This window comes from Abramis brama (assembly GCF_963993115.1).
Source record: "Abramis brama genome assembly, chromosome: 9".
In the NCBI taxonomy this organism is placed as follows: domain Eukaryota; kingdom Metazoa; phylum Chordata; class Actinopteri; order Cypriniformes; family Leuciscidae; genus Abramis; species Abramis brama.
In genome coordinates, this window is record NC_139971.1 from 29,556,011 (window position 1) to 29,576,879 (window position 20,869).

General features: G+C 37.4%; 1 protein-coding gene across 17 annotated transcripts in view; it reads left to right on the forward strand.

Moving 5' to 3' along the window:
- Nucleotides 1-20,869, forward strand: part of mical3a (microtubule associated monooxygenase, calponin and LIM domain containing 3a) — a 98,082-nt gene that overhangs the window by 68,906 nt on the left and 8,307 nt on the right. For 13 of the 17 annotated variants that reach the window (XM_084124390.1, XM_084124378.1, XM_084124387.1 and 10 more), the window contains 14 exons: nt 424-513; nt 2,750-2,923; nt 3,706-3,768; nt 4,931-5,002; nt 5,415-5,528; nt 5,749-5,831; nt 5,950-7,819; nt 9,190-9,284; nt 9,388-9,591; nt 10,464-10,514; nt 11,613-11,720; nt 11,837-11,930; nt 13,109-13,159; nt 14,195-14,245. In XM_084124390.1, the coding sequence (XP_083980516.1) occupies nt 424-513; nt 2,750-2,923; nt 3,706-3,768; nt 4,931-5,002; nt 5,415-5,528; nt 5,749-5,831; nt 5,950-7,819; nt 9,190-9,284; nt 9,388-9,591; nt 10,464-10,514; nt 11,613-11,720; nt 11,837-11,930; nt 13,109-13,159; nt 14,195-14,245 (3,120 nt within the window). The remainder of the gene's footprint in view (nt 1-423; nt 514-2,749; nt 2,924-3,705; nt 3,769-4,930; nt 5,003-5,414; nt 5,529-5,748; nt 5,832-5,949; nt 7,820-9,189; nt 9,285-9,387; nt 9,592-10,463; nt 10,515-11,612; nt 11,721-11,836; nt 11,931-13,108; nt 13,160-14,194; nt 14,246-20,869) is intronic. The other 4 variants (XM_084124385.1, XM_084124386.1, XM_084124383.1 and 1 more) reach the window with 3 other exon arrangements.

Sequence of the window (20,869 nt, forward strand, 5' to 3'; positions counted from 1 at the left end):
GATTCCCTGGAGCATTCAATAGAATGATTTACCCCAATAACTTGGAATTTGTTATTGTTCATCCAACTCATAAGAACCATTTGTTCACCAATCAGAATGTTTTTATCTCATAACATTTTAATGCTGACCTTAAAATCATTAGGTTTACAAATTATTTTACCATGGTACTATAGATTCAATAGTTTGGTGGTACTGTGGCTGATGTTGAAGTCCTCAGTACTCCTGTATCCGAATGTTATTAGAGGTTCCTCCTTCTGTGTGTCATCCTGTACTGTGAAAATATTTTTTTTCCCCATCTTTTACCTGTCACTTGTCTCTTTATCCTCTGCTCCGTCTTTCCATTGTGTGTGTGTGTGTGTGTGTGTGTGTGTGTGTATGTGTCTGTGTATGTACGTGTGCTGGGGTAATTGCATGGGATGACAGCGGGAGAGTATTTGCCCTGGGAGAGGGAGCTTCAGTCAGGTCTTTGGTTGGAGAGTCTTGCAAATGAAGAGGATACGGGTAATTTTAAAGGTAGTGATGCTTGTGGATGCGTTTGGCTTTAAGCACTTATTGATACCTGGTAACTTCATCTGTAAATGAAGAATTATTGAGCTAACACAATTTGCTTGTTTCTCCTGCTTTTCTCTTTTAATTGGCTCTTGATTTTTCTAGATTTTATAAGGCTGTGGACCTTTAACCATGAACTTAAATGTTAATTGCTCTTTTTTCTGTTAAAATATTAATTTGAGTTGAAATGTCGTGCATTCACACCACTGAGGTGTTTTGAATGAGATTTTAGGGTGTTTTCACACTTGGAATGATGTTTGAACAGATGAACGGTTTGAAACTGAGCTTGGTAACAGGGAGAGATGATGATCTGGGTAACAGGGATGCCAGCTTCCTTGTTTTGTTAATGTTTTTACTGTTTTAGTTTTTATCAAACCTCAAAGAGATAGTTCACCCCAAAATTGTATGACTTTCTTCTGTGGAACATAAATATATTTTGGAGAATGTGGGTAACCAAACCATTTGGGTTAATATTGACTTCCATTGTTTGGAATGACATGGGAGTGAGTAAATGATTGAATGATTTGTAAATGACAAAATTTTCATTTTTGGGTGAACTATCCCATTTATAGACACAGCATTTTCCTCTGCCGAAAATGTATGCAAGAGTGCATGACATTTCTGCAACAAGGTATGAGAAATGCATTAAAGGCCTACTATAATGTGCAAATTATATCATCATTACAGGGCTCCAGACTAATATTGAGAGCAATAGCACCGGTGCCACAAAGCTCTAAAGATGGTGGCACCAGCACCTGATTTGGTAGCTCTGGGGGGTGGGGGGATTTTTAATCAGAAAGGTCATTTAATCATAAAATGACTATTATTTTGCATTAATAAGTGCATTAACTAATGGTATTACATATTTATTTCCTATAAATGCACATTTGACAGTAAAGCACTGAGCTTGAGTTGAGATGCAAATAAAATGAACTTTTATTAACAACAGTATGTAAAAAACACATTTTTATTGGGATTTAAAAAAAAAAGATATCTTATTTTTGGTCATCGCATAAAAAATAACCGGTACAGTAACACTTTATTTAACAGTGTCCTTGTTACACGTTAAGGTTGATTTATACTTCTGCGTCGGACCTACGCCGGAGCCTCTACTGGTTTTCATTTATAATTCTGCGTCGTTGTCCGCGTTGACGTGCAATTACACACGCAGAGGGAGCATGTGACACCCGAAGGAGGGGTTCTAGCAAACCAATCACAGCGCTTGCGGTCCGTGTAGAATTGACGCGTTGTTACATTTTTGGAGAGGTGCACGTCGGGGTACACCGAAGGGTACGCGTGCTACACAGCCTACGACCTAGTTCGATGCAGAAGTATAAATTGGGCTCTACATGTAGTTACTGTAGTAATAACTGTTAATTATGCATTATTACATGCAACTAACCCTAAACCAACCCCTAGTCCTATAGTAATGTAGTTAATTATTATTACGCAGTACTTAAATGCATAATTACACTGTAACATGGATACCTTAAAATGAAGTGTAACCAAATAACATTTAAATTGGATAATATTTAGAGCTTTTAAGTGCTGTAAAAAAGTGTGAAGCACTTGAAAGTCATTTGAAAGTGCTAAATTTTAACTCTCCAAAATGATGTACGAACCATGTAATGAATAATGTAAAAATATATTTGACTATTTCTGTCACAATACCATGGTTACAGTTAGAGTTACTCCTTTAAATCCATTGTGAATGTTGGTGATTTGTGGCCTGAAAAGCCTTCTATAACTTGCTAATTCATGGCACAATGTTTATCCTAGTTTCAACAGTTTCATGCTGACTAAATAAACTGAACTCTGATCAAGTTTACTCAAATTCAAACCATTAGATCAAGTGTGAAAGCACCCATGGAGTTGATGGTGCTTTTTTTTTATTGCTGTAATTAAAAAAGTAGCATGCAAAGGCTCCTCCATGAAAGTATGTACTAACTTTGCACTTTACACAGTCTATTCTAAACTATAATGTTCTCCCTATCTTTTTTTGTCTTTACTGTTTCTGTCTGGCCATTTATTGCTGCTGAATCTCACTCTCTGCTCACATTGCTGCCTATTTTCGTGACCTGGACCTTTTTACTTTTCAAACAAATTGGATTTTCTGTTCCTGACGTGCTAATGGGCTCGCCAATTAATCCTACAAAATGATCTTGTCACCTTAATGGCTACCGGTAATGCCACCATGCAGCTGGGAACCTGCACATCCAACAAGCTATTCATCCAGTAGACCCTCTGGACAACCAGATGGACAAACACTGGACATCCAAACAGGCTGAAAGGGTGGTGGAGGGCCCCTCGCTGTCACCCTTAGGCTCTCAGCCCTCGCTGAACACCCAACTCACACAGCCCACCTCTTCCACAGGTAACCCCATGTGGAGGAGTCATGCCTGGGCCTGGTGGCTTTTTGGGGGTGGTAGATGGGTCCCATTTACACCTGGTATTAACATGCATCTCAAATGTTTTTCCTTGTGATTGGATTTTTGGAGTAAAAAAAAAAAAAAAGTTTATTGGTATCGGCCAATATTTAGTTGTGCATGCTCATTTCCATGTGCCATCATCTAACTTAAAGTTAATTTTTAAAAACACTGATTAAATGTAATCTTTTGTTAATCTCAGAATGAATTATCCATTCATACATTATAATGCTGTGATGCCCAAATTCACTTGTAGCCTTTTTTTCACATTTTAAAATAACATGAAAATTATTATTAGCATCAGCCAGAATTTTAATAACTCTAGATGAATGTTACCAGGTGTTGTGGGATTTGTGTCTGATTTGCATGTGTGATCGCTTTTGATGTGAATTTATCTGGTCAGTTGGACAACTTCTGTCCTCTTCCTTTCATCCACAAATCTTTTGCTTGCTGCTTATACTTTCTGCATTCTTTTATCTTGCTTTGATGCTTTTTATATATCACTGTTTGTTATTGTTGACAATATGTTATTTGTTCTCCTATATTTTTTGTGTCCTTATGTCTCCTTTTATCAACATTGTGGATATTGGGGCATTGCTAACTACGTACATGCCCCTTTTTCTGTTGATCTCTTTGATTTATTCATGAATGAACGTATTTTTGTGTTTTGTTGTGACTATGCATTTCATGTACCTGTTCCCATTTCCATTTTCCATTGATTTAATTGTAGCCCCCTCCCACAAATCCATACGTCATGAGGCTGTCAGAGCCTGGTTGGACTCGATGTCTGAAGGTAGAGAGGAAAAAGCTTATATTAGTGCTTACAGAAACACACATTAGTGCATGGCAGGACTATTGAACACTTAACACCGCTGTAATTATTTTTTAACACGTATTTGCATGTGACGTTTCAACATGCAATCAAAGTCGACACTACTGCATGCTGCTGGAGTTGTGAGACAGCGTCTGGTGTGATTTTTAAAATTCAGCTTGATCCAAACACACACTGACTAATGCATGAATCCAACATGGTTCATTAAGTATTCTTCTGAAAAAATACAAATTATGAAATGTCCTTTAATAATAATAAAAAAACAGTGTACAGAATGTTAAAATATTTCGTACACTCTAAATTTACTGTCCCAGGATGTCTGTGGTGCATCTCTGGAGGACACAAGGAGCTTGTTGTTACATAATTGCAAAGCACTTTATCTACAGCACAAGGCTACAGAGAAGTTAAAGCCAAAAATAACTAAAAACATTTCTAGATATTTTCACGGTTCAGAGAGCGGACACGCCAAAAAAACTCAAATGTGACAACCTTGAGCATACAAAACAGAAATAGAATGAAAATGATTGCATACAATTCTGAAGCTTGTAAAAAAAAAAAAAAAAACCTTGACTATGGTTTAAAGTTTTGCTGGTAATGGGCAAAACTTTTGTGTAAATATTAACATTAATGAATATAAGTTGCTGACAAAAATGATGGTGAGTGGAAGAGGGTGTTTCAGTTAAGTCTTCATATTTATTTATGTTTGTAATGTTCAGTTTGGTGTCATTGCTTTTTATTCACAACTCTTTACTTGCCCACATCACAACCCTTCTCAACAGCTGCTGATTTTAAGCCCAAGGCATTTGACTGTTAACTTGCATGTGTTTAACTACTAATATCATTTGTTTATTTCAACATTTTGTCATGTGCACTCATTGTGTTTAAGTTAAAGTTCCCTAAAGACTAACATTTGTTAGCTATATGATTGATACATTCTTTGCTTGTTTTTTTTTTTGTTTTTTTTTCACACTTGTTTCATAATTTAGCCACAAAACTGTTTTGTGCTGCTAACACCTGTACATGGAAGATCTTCTAATATTCATAATAGTTGAATAGTTTTTACTTATTTTTTTTCTAGACTTTTGCCCAACTTATTCATCTTATTATTTTCCTGTGATCCCAGAGCCTTGTGAAGAGGATGACGACGCAGAAGCAGGCAGTCCTGACTTTGAGCCGGGTACCGAAATAGATCAAGGTTGGTCAAATCCATATGCCATTTTTTGTTGTGATTTTATTACGCCTTTAGAAAGGTTAAGGTGTTACCTGTTTTACAGATTAATTGGCAATACCAGCCCTTGTGTCTCGATTTAGTAAATAAAATCAGGTTAACAGACTTGATATTTTAAGGTTGTCTCCTACTGATAAACATGAGATGTTACTTTGACTTTACTTTGTTGCTTACCATTTTTTGTAATTTATTTTAAATTATTTAAAAATGGGGAAATATGATGGTAACAGGGTTGACAACTTAAAGTATTTGTAATAATACACTGTCAACAGAAAAGTATACAGAATTTGCTTGGTTTTGCAAAAATCTTGCTTTTTTAAAATTTATTTCCATATATTTTGAACAGACTTTCACACTATTTTAATTTCTAATGTCACAGAGGACATTCCCTCAGATGCAGAGGCTGAAGCTCGTTCACATTGTATAGATGAAGTGGTGACGCTTCCAGTAGATATGGACAAACCAGAGAGCCAGGGACATGTTTTCAACACTGGTAATCATAACCTAATCATAATCATATAATTTCATGCCTTTTCCATTTTTGTTTGAGACCAATGATTGCAAATGTTCATGTCCTTGCATGACTTGCGTCTCTGAACATATTGCATCAATGTCTTGCTTCATAATTATTCAGACTTTGATGATTAAAATCTCAACTCAAGGGGATTTTCGATGTCCATCAATATTTGAGCCAATTTTATTTTTCCTTGCAGAGAAAACATCTGCAAATCCAAGGGAATTGATTGTGGACTTTGTGCTGTCTCCAATCCAAAAACCTGCTTTACCCATTGAGGAGGTAATACAGGGTTGCGAGATCTAAATGTCTTGGGCTCACTTGTTTGCTCTGTATTTAAAGTAGCAACAAAAGCCACTGCATACTATAAAATTCTGCCATTCTTTTTCTCTTTATACAGGTGAAAGAAGTTTCTCCTGTAATACTAGTTAAATCTCCAGGTGCACGTTTCTTCCCTGAGCCGTATCTACCTGGTAATGCCAAACTGAACATTCCCCCACCTCAGAGTCCTGATGCTAAAAGACCCCATTCTCCTGTTGCTCAAATTGTTGCGCTATCGCCCATCTGCTCCCAACCTGTTCCACAACCAGAGACGGCGTCTCCCAAATCACCTGTCCAGCCTTGTGCTTGTTCTCCAACAGGTAATCCTTTGTCTCCAATGTGTACCCAATCACAACCCTGCCATGAGCCACCCTCACCCCTCTCCACAAGCTCCCCTGTCAGAACTCAGCCAGTACCAGCAGTCACTTCCACTCCTTTAGCTAAACCTGCTTCTGAGAACCGAAACAATGAACCCTTGAATGATTCAGCACCTGTGGAAACCCCCGTCAAGAAAACAGACCTCATTGAAGAGTTCTGGATGAAGAGTGCAGAGATCAGAAAAAGTTTAGGACTCTCACCTCTGGATCGAAGCAAAATAACAGGTGAGAAGAGCATTGTGAAAGCTCCAACACCTGAATCATCATCTCCCAGGTCTTACACCCCAGATGACTTGTCTGAAGAGCAAAAGCCTACTTTCACGGGACGTTCTATCATACGCAGGATCAACATTACCTTGGAGGGTCAGGTTATATCTCCAGTGGAACCTAAGAGCAATAGTTCTGAGAAGAAAGACTTGAGCAGCAGTTCAGGGTTGGGTCTTAATGGAAGTGTGACTACCAGTCAGACAGCAACTAGTGACAGCTACAACAATTCTGATTCTACCATGCTCACACCTCCTTCCAGTCCCCCACCACCTCCACCTAATGAGGAGCCAGCTGCTCTCCAAAACAAAAGGCCTCAGGCCTCCTGGGACAACCTCCTTGCAGGTACTGAGGAACCCAAATCTGAGACTACGCCTCCTAAACCTAAGACTCCAGTTAGCCCCCCTCAACCACAATTAGTTATGGATCCAGTGCCGACCCGTAGAACTAACCCACCTGTTGTGATGAGGGTAAAGGAACCGAATAAACCACGGCGCGAAGAAGTAAGGAAATCTTTTGTGGAGTGCGTAGAAGAGATACCATTTGCTGACGATGTTGAAGACACATACGATGACCGCACTCCAGATACAAGTGGTCTGGAAAAATTTTACACCCCGCCAACCAGCAAGGTCAACCGAGACAAGCCTCCTTTCCACCTGGCACTGGCAATGGAAAATGGCAAGCCCAGCATTACTGAACGAGTTTCGCGGACAGCAAAAAATCCCCAACATTTTTCTCCTGAAGCCAAGGAGATCGCAGAAGAGCGAATGAGGGCACGGGAAAAGTCTGTGAAAAGCCAAGCTCTGAAAGATGCTATGGCCAAGCAGCTTAGTAAGATGAAAGAAACAGAGGCTGCCAAGGGTGCTGTGGCAAAAGTAGCCTGGAATGTTCCCGAGACAACAGGAAAAAACAAAAAGCAATTAAATGCCCCCAAGGACTCTGCGGTGAAGGCCTTGGAGTCCAAAAAGCAGACAGACATACTCCCTGACCGTTTCTTAACTACACAGGCCAGGAAGACCTTGGACAGTTCAGTCACATCTTCAGAGAGCTCCACAGGAGGCAAAAGCAAGAAACGCAGCTCACTGTTTTCTCCACGCAAGAACAAAAAGGAAAAGAAAGCCAAAAATGAAAGACTATCTGGCACAGAAGAAACACCACCCAAGCACAAGTCCCTGTGGAAGGCGGTGTTCTCTGGCTACAAGAAGGACAAAAAGAAAAAAGACGACAAGTCATGCCCAAGCACACCCTCAAGCTCTACAACTGTTGACTCAGGGAAGAAGAAAGAATCACCTCTGGACAGGTCTTCAGGTCTGCTGGAATTTTTTCATTCAGATTTTTCCATCCCTGTCAAAATGTATTATTGTCTATCCTAGCTCTTATTCTACAATCTAGTATGAAACCTACGAAGGCAGCTCCTTTCTAAGCCAGCATCCTAACTGGCATCGAACCTCATAAGTGACCGATCTGGAACACTCAGCATGGTAGATTCACTTTAAAAGTAGTTTCAATGGAGTTCACTGTTACCATGTTGCTAAGATAACATGTAACATTGTGGTACATGTAATAAGCATGCAAGTATATTGCGTAAAATATTATCGGGGTGCACATAACTGATGCACAGGCGCACATGCCTGGTAAAAATAAAGGATGTACAGCAGAAACTTGAAGGGAAATGCTTTTGAGTACCAACATTTTTGGCATTTTTGGGGACAGGTACACGTTTATTTACTGGAGTAGGATTTTTCTCCATCTCTGGTAAGATAGCAATGATGATGATAAGTGTGTTAATTGATTATTAGGGGTACAGCAGATCGCAGTTGATCTGTACGGACCAGGCCCCACGGTTCGGCATGCATGTGATTCACGGTTTAACTGCTAAGTTTAACCATCATAGAGTCAAAGTTTATCATTTGGATGTGTTTTGTCTCGTCAATATAATCATTTAAATCACTCACACAAAATTATGTCAAAATACCCGTCTCGGCAAGCATTCTCTCGGTTAAGTCATAAGTGAACAGTTAAGAAAGAAACCAGATGTGTGTCAGTATATTCGGTCCGTGCATTCGGTCTTAAAGTGACAGCAGCCTTAATATTCCTGTTGTAGTCTGTATCATTAATGTTAATTTAAAAAAAAAAACTAAAAAAAAAATACAGCTTTAACAAAGATATATTTAATTTCTACTGTGAACAAATAGTGTTATAGTGAGGAGAGCAGTCAGGAGGAAAGTGATGTCGACAGCTTGTAGGATAAGTGTGCTGTGTAAAGTGTGAGCACCAAGCACCATCTCCAGGTGCTCCCTTGAGAACCAGACCAAAAAAATTATGTGCACCCCTGAATATAAGCATCATGGTGCAAAGCTTTGTGTGATCGTCGTCTCCGAATTAGGACTCAAAATAGATAAACACTAAGTGTGCTTTTTAAAACAGAGAACGGTAGATGGTTAGTATGCGACAAGAGCGGGAAAATCTGTATATCAGTGCAGTGTGCGCATGTCAAAAAATCGAATCCGGTTTGAAGCTTGTGACATAAACGCGTACGGCTCATTTCGGATCCTCATATGGGTTATGTTACAATCTTGCAGAATTTTGCTAAGTTTAGTCTAACTTGCACATGTTTTCTCAGTCTCTTTCAACTGTTGATTTTCTTATGCAAAGTTCTCTTTAATTTACTGATGTAGATTTACGTCTGAGGAGAAATCTCAGCTTTTCTGAGGACTCTGATCTCTCCTGTGACGATGTTCTGGAAAGATCCTCTCAGAAGTCCAAGGGTGATGTAAGTCTATATAATATTTAAAGAGCCTCTTTTTTCTCTTTTGAGTCTATTGTTTTCTTTCTGAAGCTTCTCGAATTTTAATGAAATTTTTTACTGTTCTCAGCGCCATGTGGACCTGTTTGACTTGGTGTCAGATTTGAAAAAAGAGACGATTAAAGATGAAAAATCCAAAGAAAAGGAAAAAGACAGGGCTATGGAAAAAGGACAAGTGACAGAAAAGGGCAAGAAAAGGTCAAAAGACAGGGAAAGTGAGAAAAAGAGGGTGAAAATGAAGGATATGGAACAGGAGAAAGGAAAAGAGGAAGAGGTATTTCAGTGATTTATGTATTGTACAATTGCACAACAACTACCGGTTTTCAGACAGAACACGAATGCAACACTATGCCAAAAAAAAAAAAAAACAGTAAATATATATTTTTAAAACATAAAAAAAAATATTGTTCTGCACTGTGTTTCATTCGAAACCTGTAAGAAATCGAGCATTCTTGTGCGTTTGTGTGAAGGTGAATAGAGAGAGACTTGAGCTAGATGTATAGAACAAGAAGTCATAGCGTTCACCAGAATTAATAGAATAAAAAGGCACTTTTAGAGTGCAGTGTTCATCTTTCTTAACTAGTCTAGTGGATATGAAACTGTTTTGTGATTTATTTATTTATTTTTGTAATTTTTTAATATAATTTAAGTATTCTGTTTGTCCAAATTATACTTTTATTTAGTGTTGTTTAGGGGGAGGGGAGGGGGGTAGTTGCTAGTGTGCTCTTACCCTCTAGCAAATCTTTTAGAGTAATCTTGTAGTCCAAAAGGTCCAAAAGTAACTTTTTACCACACCTGCCAATGTAAAACTTTTCGGCCATAGATATTTTTTTTTAGCCTTTTTTTTTTTTTTTTACCAGTTTTGTTGGTTAATGTGATGAATATTTTACATACTGTCTGTGTTGCCACATGAGGCTGTGGAGAAAAATGTTGGCTGGTAAATGTTAATTTTGGACCCCGAGTATAATTGTGTTAAACAAAACACAAACACATTAATTTGTACTTATGCACTCATCCCAATGTCCTTAAATGTTTGTGTTTCTGTGTTGTCGTAGAATCCTGATTTCATTTAATTGTACATTAACCCATCTAATCACATCATTTTTGTTTTGTTTGTTTTCCTTTTTTCCAATTTATTTTTCTAAGTCTGTTTATGTACCTCATGCATTGGCGTTCAAGAGATCGTATGCCACAAAGGTAGTGTGTTCATTCATTACCATTGGTCTACCTATTTTACGCATGTCGTATCACACCGTCATGCCTAACCCCTGTCTGTTATTGTTGGTCCAGAGATTGCTTTATTTTATTACTAACAGTTTTCTGCAGCATGGTGAAGGCTAAAGCACCCCCTTTCTGCTGGAGGATGTAACTGCATCACATGACATTCTCAAAAGGCTTTCTGGCTGTTTACCATTTTCTATACTGTGTACCTCACTGGTTCATATGCAACCTGTTTTTCTCATTTCATAGCTTTTACCTGACTTTCATGAAGCATCTCCAGAGTCAATGTTTTTTTGTTTTTTTTTGTTGGTCTCTGTCTATCTTACACTTTGTTCTATCTTACACTTTGGCTCTGTGCAATTGTGATGAAATGCACAGACAACAAGAGCTTATGACATTAGTCATGGTACTGTCTGTTTTGTAAATGATGCATTTGTGTAACAAATCAAGATTTTAAAGATTTGTGGTCTAGCTATATCTTGTCTATCTAATCTATCTAGTTTGCAAATTTAGAGCTTGAGTCAACTCTCCATTTTGTAATGTTTAGTACTGTTTTTTTTGTTTTTTTACCCATAATTTGAAACTGTTTTTGCACTGATTCCAAGTATATTATATACTTAATATAAATATAAATATATATATATATATATATATATATATATATATATATATATATATATATATATATATATATATATATAATATATATATATATATATATATATATATACAGTATGTGTCATTTATTAGTTTATTTGCAGCAAAAAATCTATATTGTGATATATATTGAGGTATATACAGTACCAATACTGTGATAAAAAGTTACTTGTACTGTGATATAAACTTTTGATTATACTGCCAAAATAGAGGTGCTTTAGAATTGTAAGTCAGAAGTATTTCAGCCTAGTAGTGGATTAGCTTTGACATTTTGCTCTGTTTTAGATTCTGCTGTAGTAATATATTACACAAACTCCTGCCATAGACATCCATGAGACACCAGACAAGGATCCTCCTTCCACTGACCCGGATACAAGTTACAGAGGCGCATGTTCTGACTTTTAATTTCTTTTGCAGAAGACGTACACGGAGGAGGAACTTAACGCCAAGCTGACAAAAAGAGTACAAAAAGCTGCACGGAGGCAGGCCAAACAAGAGGAGCTCAAGAGGCTCCACAGAGCCCAGGTGAAAGCATATTAATGACTTGTTTGCATGAGTTTGTCAAAAAGTTGAATTTCAGCCATTAACATGCAGAATAATAGAGTGTGAAGTAAATCAGAAGCTGCTTTTTGATTCCTCAGATCATTCAGAGGCAACTGGAGCAGGTGGAAGAGAAACAGAGGCAGTTAGAGGAGAGAGGTGTCGCGGTGGAAAAGGCACTGCGAGGGGAAGCAGGTATTTCTCTCTTTGTCTCACTTCTTTTTTTTTCTTTTTTTTTTGATCAAAATGTTTCCTCAGATGCTCTGCTGAAGGGTTAAAGCCTCGGAGCAGATCTTCATAACTCATGCATTTTCTATGTAGCTATTCTTTGACCTTTTTGTCAGAGCGCTGCTTGCTGTTGTTACTAGCTTCAAGCTTCAAACTACAGTGCAGAAATTAAAAGTGAAATTGTGTTTGTGCATCCTTTGCCTTTTGATTAAAAGCCATTTCGTGAACTTGGGTTAGCATTCTGATGCATAGGATCCACTTTTTTCATTAATACAAACCTTGCTAGAAGCTTGTATCTCATTACTAAATTTATTTCATTTTGTCAGGCTTGAGATATAACATTAGCATTTCATTCAGGGTTCCCGTGATTATGGAAAACCTGGAAATATCAGGGAATGTTACAATTATGATTTCCAGGCTTGAAATAGACCATGATAATTAATAAAACCTTGAAAAAGTCATAGACATTTTTGTAGTGAATATAATTTTTTCCCCCTAGTCATCTCAGCTCTAAATTATTTATTCGCCAAGATTGCTTTTTGAGCTCTCCAGCTGCAAGCATTTTATTTTTTTGTCTTCTTGGACACATTTTTACATTAAAAAAAAATAATAATAATCTGTTAATTCCAAGTATTTCCTGACATACAAATGGAAATCTGCCCCAGCTACCTCTATAAAATATATTTAAAAACAAAAAAACGTATTCACTTGAAAAGCCTTAAATCAAATTACTACTAACATATCAAATATAGATATTGCAGAATTAATGTTTTGTCAGTCCCATGACCATTATTTTATGTGTTTTCTGCATTGAATTGCACATGACAAGGGGCTATCAAATACTTTCCATTCTATACGTGCTACAGTAACAGCTAAATGAATTGCTAGAATCTTTTTCATTATTGGATTCAAAGATAATTGTTTCCTTTTGCAAAATGTGAACAAATTATGTTAATAATTTTAAGTAACTCTAGCTTTAACATATTAAATTGTACAAAATGTATGGTTTGTGAAACAGTAGGATAGTTATAGGCAGTAGAACAAAATTTATGATTTTGCAATTATTGTTTCCTCTTTCTCCTGCTCCATCCCATCTTTTATATCTAGTGTTTCTTAATCTCTTTTTATCCTTTACTCTCTCTAAGGGTTGTATAAAGGTTCTAGTGTTAGTCCAAAACAGTGTAAGAGGCGCTCAGGTATCCATTGTGATAACTCTTAATAGGTGTTGTAGTCATCCCAGCGTATCATGCCATCCTCATACCGAGCATTGTCTCTCCTGGTCTCTCCTCATGAGTGTCTCAACTGCATGCCCAGTCAGTCCGATCACGCCAAGCATAGATTTGTGGGCCGCCTCACTGGATGTGATCCACTATGAATGACGGAGGATGTAACCGTATTATAGGCTATTTCTTCAATTTTGAATCTATTCCGTTCCATTTTGTCGAACTTAAAACACCTTTTCTTGGATATTGTCTTCTAAATGCTTTATATTCATGTTTTGTTGTTCAGCGTAACAAATGTTCACAAGCATGTTAACAAATGTTAACCCAATAAAGGGTTAAAATGCTCGAGATGCATTGAATAACAAGTTTTCTCCCTCATATACAGATTATTCGGTTACACTTTATTTCGATATTCCACTTTAGACATTCTACTAACTATAAGTAACTTTGCAACTACATGTTAACTAACTCTCATTAGAGTATTGGTAGACTGTTAGTTGTTGGGTTCGGGTTAGTAGGATAAGTTGACGTGTAGTTGCAAAGTTACTAAAGAAAATCTAAAGTGGACCATCAAAATAGTGTAACAAGTCATCTGTAAATGAGGGAGAAAAACTTATTCAAGCATTTTAACCCTTTATACTACAGATAATGTGTATGGCTTGTGAACATCGAAATAGTGTTACCATTGACTCTGGCAGGAATAAAAAAAAACTAAAAAAACACACAGCTGTTTTAGATGTGGAAACATACTCGCACTCGCACTCCTCTGTGTTGCCCTTGTGGTGGAACGCAGCAGTGCAACAAATCTATGTGCCCATTTACCATTACGGGACATGCAATATAAATGCAATTAACTACATTTGTTTACATGCCAAATAACAAGTTGTGGTAAATGTATATTCGGCATACCTTGCTGTGTGTGTGTTTGTGTGCAACACATGCATGACTTGAAGCTACTGGCTGTGCCTGTGTGTGCAGTAACATGTTTCTAATATATCCTTATTGTAGACTATTGGGGAGAGTCTAATTACAGTGAGATCCTGGATTTGCATCTGGGCGGTATGTATTTCAAATCTGTTGCTTGAAATGGACTAACAACTAACGCCCTCTCTTTTCCCCCTGTACTTACTGAAGCCTGTCTTCTCTTATTTACCCCCTTCCGCTTAAATTCTCTCACATTTGCCCCTGCAATTTCTAATATTAATTATATATAATTTATATATATTACAAAATGTCTATGCTTGTATGAAGTATGTATATATATATATATATAATGTATTATATAAAAATATTACATATATATATATATATATATATATATATATATATATATATAATGTATTATATAAAAATATTACATACATATATATATATATATATATTTTTTTTTTTTTTTTTTTTTATTTATTTTTTTTTTTTACGATAACGATTTAATTTTTAAATTGTAAACACAAACATTTTATATAATAATTTAATATATTTGTGTATTATTCAAATCTGAGGAAACAAAACACAATTTTTTCCCACATAGCATTGGCATTCAATTTGCTTTTTTGTTTTGGTCTTAGTTTGCAAACTAAAAATGTTCCACTAATATGTAGCGAACAAATCCAAAATGCTTAAGCAAACAGATGTAGCTAGTTTGAAATCCTGACTAAGCCCCTCCCCTCTAGCCTTTTGTTGAGCCAATCCCTGTCTGCTTTACTCGCCAACATTTTAGTTTTCATATTTTCCTCCCATACCTGCTCAGTTGCATAAGGGGCCCCGGACCCCGAAAGATCCCAGTGTTTGTACCTCATTGCGATTGATTCCGTCATGTGTGGTGCGTCTTCAATGTATTTTCAAACCTTGCATCTCATACTGTGGATCTATTGTGTGCTTGAGTGTATTGTCTTGCGTTTCATTGATCACACTGTGAAGTTACAGGCAAGCCATGCTGAAATCACACACGCAGGCAGGAGATAGCGTGGTTATGGTGAATAAATTACCCATTGTTTTCAAAGGACATTGAGGCATTGTTTAACCATCTTATGAATCTTTTTCAATGCAACAAGGTGTTTCTTAAACATAGCATGCCAATAAGTTCTTGAAAGGCATCTTATTATTTTAGGTGTTAGGTTATGGGTCTTTACATATGCTAAAAGTACTTATCAACAATCGTTTAATTAGGAAACTAAGGTAAGTACAACATATCCACATTTTATAAATGTTCTGGTAAACTGGCTCAAGATGATGGAAAAGCATTTGAAATCCCAAAAACGAGTTAAACTTGCTAAAGTTCGTTAGATTTCTGTTTTGGAATTGTAATGCTGCAACCCCATACTTGCTGCTTGTGGCTACATTTATTTTTGTTTTATTAACAATTGCACAGAGATTAAGTGGCTAACATGTGAGCTGTGCACTTGGATTGATTGTCCTGTAAAAGTGAGTTTTTCTCATCACAATCTAGTTGGTGGCAGACCTGCTAACAGTTGGTGGATTTCTCGTAATCCTACTGTAGCTCAAAACAGCTTTCTGAGGCCTAAAGCCTGGAACACACCAAGCCGACGGTCGGCCGTCGGGCTGTTTTTGTGCGTCGGCTGACTAAGTTTTCTCAGTGTGTTCCGCACAGTTGGCAGAAATTGTTCTGTTACGTCATCTTACCTGAGTGTTCCTTGGCGAATATTTCAATATTAACATGAGCGGAGTGGAATAAAGAAAGTGTTTAGCAGGATTGATATTCAAAACGGTAAGCAGACACTGCTTTGTTTATGGTTGTGTATCTGCAGCCTGCAGCGTCGGTTTCCCTTTTTGAATGACGAATATAGACAAATATATCTGCAGAAATAGACAGTTGTCTCATTTACACGCAGGCGCAGAACGCGCATTCTAGCTGACAGCCGGCTGTAGTTCTCTCGGTGTGTGCAAGTGCAGCTTTTTACCCCAACGCGAGGCGACAACACAGTCGGCTTTAATCAGCGCTAGTTCGTCGCCGTCAGCGCGGTGTGTTCCAGGCTTAAGACATCTCTTGGCTGGAACACTTGCTCGTCATTTCCAAAACAAGTTGTCCCCATTTTTGTAACCAATTAAAAACTTCAGAAAGCCGTTTTGGATTTCTTTTTAACTTTGCATCAGTGTGCGTTTGTTTATGGCCTGGTTCCCCGCGGGTTGTTTCCATGCATGTCTGCATAAGAATGACAGCTTGTTGCTTTTCATGGATAATTAGTTCTCCAATTCTTCGCATAACTGCAGAGGAAGAGCCAGTGATATGAGATGATGAGGTTTAAGAGTGCTCATTGCATGTTAGATTTAAACATCCTTTCAGTGAAAAAAAAATATATTTTTAATGTCTATTTATTTACACAAAGTGTTGATGAGGTTGGAATATAGAGGATAGGAATGTAGAATAGGCAACTAAGAGAAAAAAAAAAAAAAAAAAACTTCTCAGCCTTCACATTTGGTTGTATTAGTGCTGATTAGTTACAGAAGGTCGCAGTCTGGCTTTCAAGGATTGCGCTGACAAACTCCTTTCTGATAGTCCCTTGTTGTGAACTGCCCAACATCCGTCATCCAATTGTTTCAGCATTTTAAAAACCATTCTGTCACCCTGGCATGGCAGAGCACAAAGAATTGTACAAGTATCTGCCTTTTCATTTTCTCCCATGCATCATTGGCAAAATCCTTAACTCAGGTGCCAGTCCTTCTTCTCAAGTTCATTTGACGCTTTTTTTGTCTAGATCTCTTTTTCCTCTTGTGGCTGGATTGACACCTGCTGTATAGATTGCTGATTTCCACATCAGTCGTAGTGTGAGAATTGAGAAATATATTTTGCACCCTGACAGAATGGGAACATCCCCTAAGATGATATAATAATTCCACCTTAGGTCTTAAAATCCAAGTTGTCTGTATGAATAGAACCCACAGTCAGGAGATCAACAGCTGCGTACTGTACTTCTTTGATGAAGCCTATGCAGATATTAGTTTTGCTCTTGAGTCACCACTTATTTGCCCTCAGTAGTGCACAAAAGGAAAAGTTCAAAGAGAAGCAAAATTTCACCTCTCTTTCTCAGTTCATTCATGTTTGCGCTCTGTCCCGTGTCATTTCCTCCCACTGTCATATCACACTGCTGCTTTTAGTTTCTCCCCAGAGTTCTTTCTCTTTTTGATTTCGCTCCTCACTTTTTTTCTCTTCCACATCTCTTTCTTTCTCTCCTCTTTCTTGACTTCACTCTTCTGGTCACCTTCATCTCTCTCTCTCTCTCTCTCTCTCTCTCTCTCTCTCTCTCTCTCTCTCTCTCTCTCTCTCTCTCTCTCTCTCTCTCTCTCTCTCTCTCTCTCTCTCTCTCTCTCTCTCTCTCTCTCTCTCTCTCTCTCTCTCTCTCTCTCTCTCTCTCATTCTTTTCCTGTGTTGTGGAAGTTGAGCCCTATGTCTGGACCCCTCGCCGAAGAGCCCTGTACCTCTGCCCCTGCTGTGCCCCTAAAGGTAACGTAAACCCCGTCATGTTTGCCACCGGCCAGCTGTGTTTTCATAACAACATGGCCAGCGGCGTTACTTTGACAACCCACTGGACCTGTGGAGTATTGCTTTTGCCCTCCGACTACAAAGTCTACTTCTCTCCGCTGCCCGTGTGTGTCCAGGCTTAGTGGATTTCCCCCAGCAGATTGCATCAATGCTTCTGATGTAAAAATTTGTAACAGTAGTAGGGCTGGACGATATTTTTCAGAGTTTTACCAAATAGCAATAGTTGCCAAGTAGATTCAAAATATTTTAAGCAAGTAAATTTTCATTTTATTTATATACACCAACAGAAACCGTTGCACCAGCTGTGCGTAAGTTATAACTTAACCTAGTTTTGACGTAAATTGGCACTAATTTACAACTTGCGCACCACTAAATAGTTTTGCATTGCACCATTAAACTTAGTTGAAGCGTAACTCTGCGTATAAACTAAATATTTACAGAAGCCTCCTATCAGGAGGAAAGGTTGGAATAAAATAGCAGACTGACTGAACTGCATCAATAAGCTCTTGTTTTACCTGACAGACTTCAATTATTTAGACTCATGATAACGCTGACATTTACACTTGCTTACATTTTAAGAGAGAGAACATTGTGAAAGGTTACTTTGTTAGTGGCTCTTCAACCCGAACCCATCCTTAATAGTGTGCCGCTGTGTTGTGCATGTCAAATAAAATCAGTCATAATCAATAAATGTAATTTATTGAAAGAATGCATGAATATTATGCATTACATTTTAAAACTTGTAATGTGCCATGTAAAGATTGCTCTGAAAAGTTAACCCAAATAATCTGTTGAATCAGTGTTTAAATCGGGCAATTTGAAAGAACTGATTCAGGTGAATGAATCAAACTTGACCACACTATCTGCATTTTTGTTACAAAGGTTTAGATACTAATAAAATTCTAGATCAGCAAAAAAATACTAAATACGTGGTAAATGTTTGGTATATCGCCCAGCCCTCAGCAGAAGCAACAGAAGTTAAAGCTACATTTTGGGTTTTCTTTATTAATCAAGATTCTACTTTTGTTTTACCTTACTTTAGACATCATAAAGAGGATGAATATAGCATGAAATATGTTTCTAATTAGTACGTTAGAGCCGACCTGATATGATATGATGACAGGTCATTAGTGTATATTTTTGGGGGAAACTGCTCTGCTGACTTTAAGTGTGAATTTAAATAACAGCATGATTGTCATTTGCTCTTACCAAGTTCTAAAACTGTCAAATACGTGTCCCAACCACACAGCTCTTTTATAGAGCTGTATCATGGTAATCCATAGACTATTCACTGTGTGTTCATGAGTTTCCATAACACTGATGATTTGCTGTGAAGGATAGCATGTGTAAGGGGAACACAACAGGAAAGTGAGGTCTCCAAACCTGGTAGTTTTTCTGATGTCTTTGTCATACCATTAACGCTCAAATTTAAAGTCAACATGAAATCAAAATTTCTCTTTTTTTAAATTTTTTTTTTTATTACAGACTCCTGGTCTTATTATGAACATTATTCCAACGAAAAAGGTTTGCCTTGCAGGGTTGCCCACGGGCCATTAAAAAGTCTTAAAAGTCTGAAATTAGAATCTCCTAATTTTAAGGCTATTCAAGTCTTAAATATTTGTATTTTTTCTGCTTGGCATTAAAATTGAAGGTGACCTGATTGAAAAAATATATGTTTTTAGGCTGTGTAGCATCAAATCTTTGGTAGTAGCCTACCCAGTGTTACACGTGTCCTTTTTTTATGTAGTATGTCACAGTGTGCTCTTTACCTGAGATGAGTCAGGGAGGGTGAGTCACTTGGGAGAAGAGAGCAGGCAAATTCAAGCAAAATGAGAGAGTGCAAATTTAACACTCAAGAGATGTTTATGACAGCAATGAAGCCGAACAATTTATGCCACAAGACGTTTAAATTAGGTACTATGGGAATGAAAGCTAATTTATATTTTTAATAGAATGTACTTTTAGAATACTTTTTACTATTTACAACATTGCTTGTGCGCTGCCTTAAAGAGGTATCCGCTCTCTGATGTAAACAAGCCCAACATGGAGGAGAAGCACTGAATGAAAATGCATATTCACTCTCTTACAGTAGATGGAGCTTAAGGAACAGCAGAAATGCAGCCATAACCCCACAAATGTGCTACTTTCTATTTCTGAACAGTAGGCTATTTGAATGCTTCACACAGCCATTCAGTCATTTGACATGTCATTTTAACAGTCACATTACATCCGGTTATGCATGTTAGATTTGAACTTTTACTAAGCACTGTTAGATATTTTAAGATGTTACATGTTACTGAGTTAAGTACTGTTTAAATAATACAATGCATTTTGAGAATGGGTAAGTTTGTTCTTAAAAAAAAAAGAAGAAAAGTGCAGCAGCCCTGCCTTGGTAGTCTTTCATCTAAATGTATTAAATTAATTAAAATGTATGTTTTTTCTTTTTCGTATAGCATGATAGAGGCCACTATGTTGGGGAAAACAATGTTGGTTTTTGGCTACGTTTTGCTAGTTATTCATTAATGCAAAAAAAAACTTGACATCAGCTAATGCTTTAATAAAAATGTTTACTTTTTTAGTGTTGATTTTATTGCTGGTTAACATAGTAGCAATAATGTAATAGTAGTAGTAATAATACTAAATATATTTTATATTTAATTATACTATGTACTTTATTAAAAGTATGATTTATATGACTTAATGAGTTTAAATATCACAATATAGAATTACAATGGTTTTGAATGAGATTTTATCTTTCATGTTGACTTTAAATGCAGTAGCACAAAATACAAATGTTCGGCAACATTGTGGTGTGTCTGTCGGTTTGTAATCTGGTGTGTGTAACTATGCCTGTGTATAACAGTGCCCTTTTGGCACGACGTTAGCGTGGTTGTTATACGACTAATTGTGGTTCTTCTTTCTCTGTTCCTTTTGGGAAAGCATGGGGCTGAGTGTGGGGGAGGCCACTCACAGTGCGTCCCACTGGATAAGTTTAGCCTCCCTGTCCTCTGTTGTCCCTGTCTCTCACTGTTTTTGTGTCTGAGGACCTCTACTTTGCCTCTGTGTGTTTAAAACAGCCAAGGCCAGCAACCGCGAGCACAGCCATTCGATTTATGTGTGTACTGTCTTTTTTACTTTTATGTTGCTAGAGCCGCCTCTCCGTCAGCTAAGTACGTCATGCT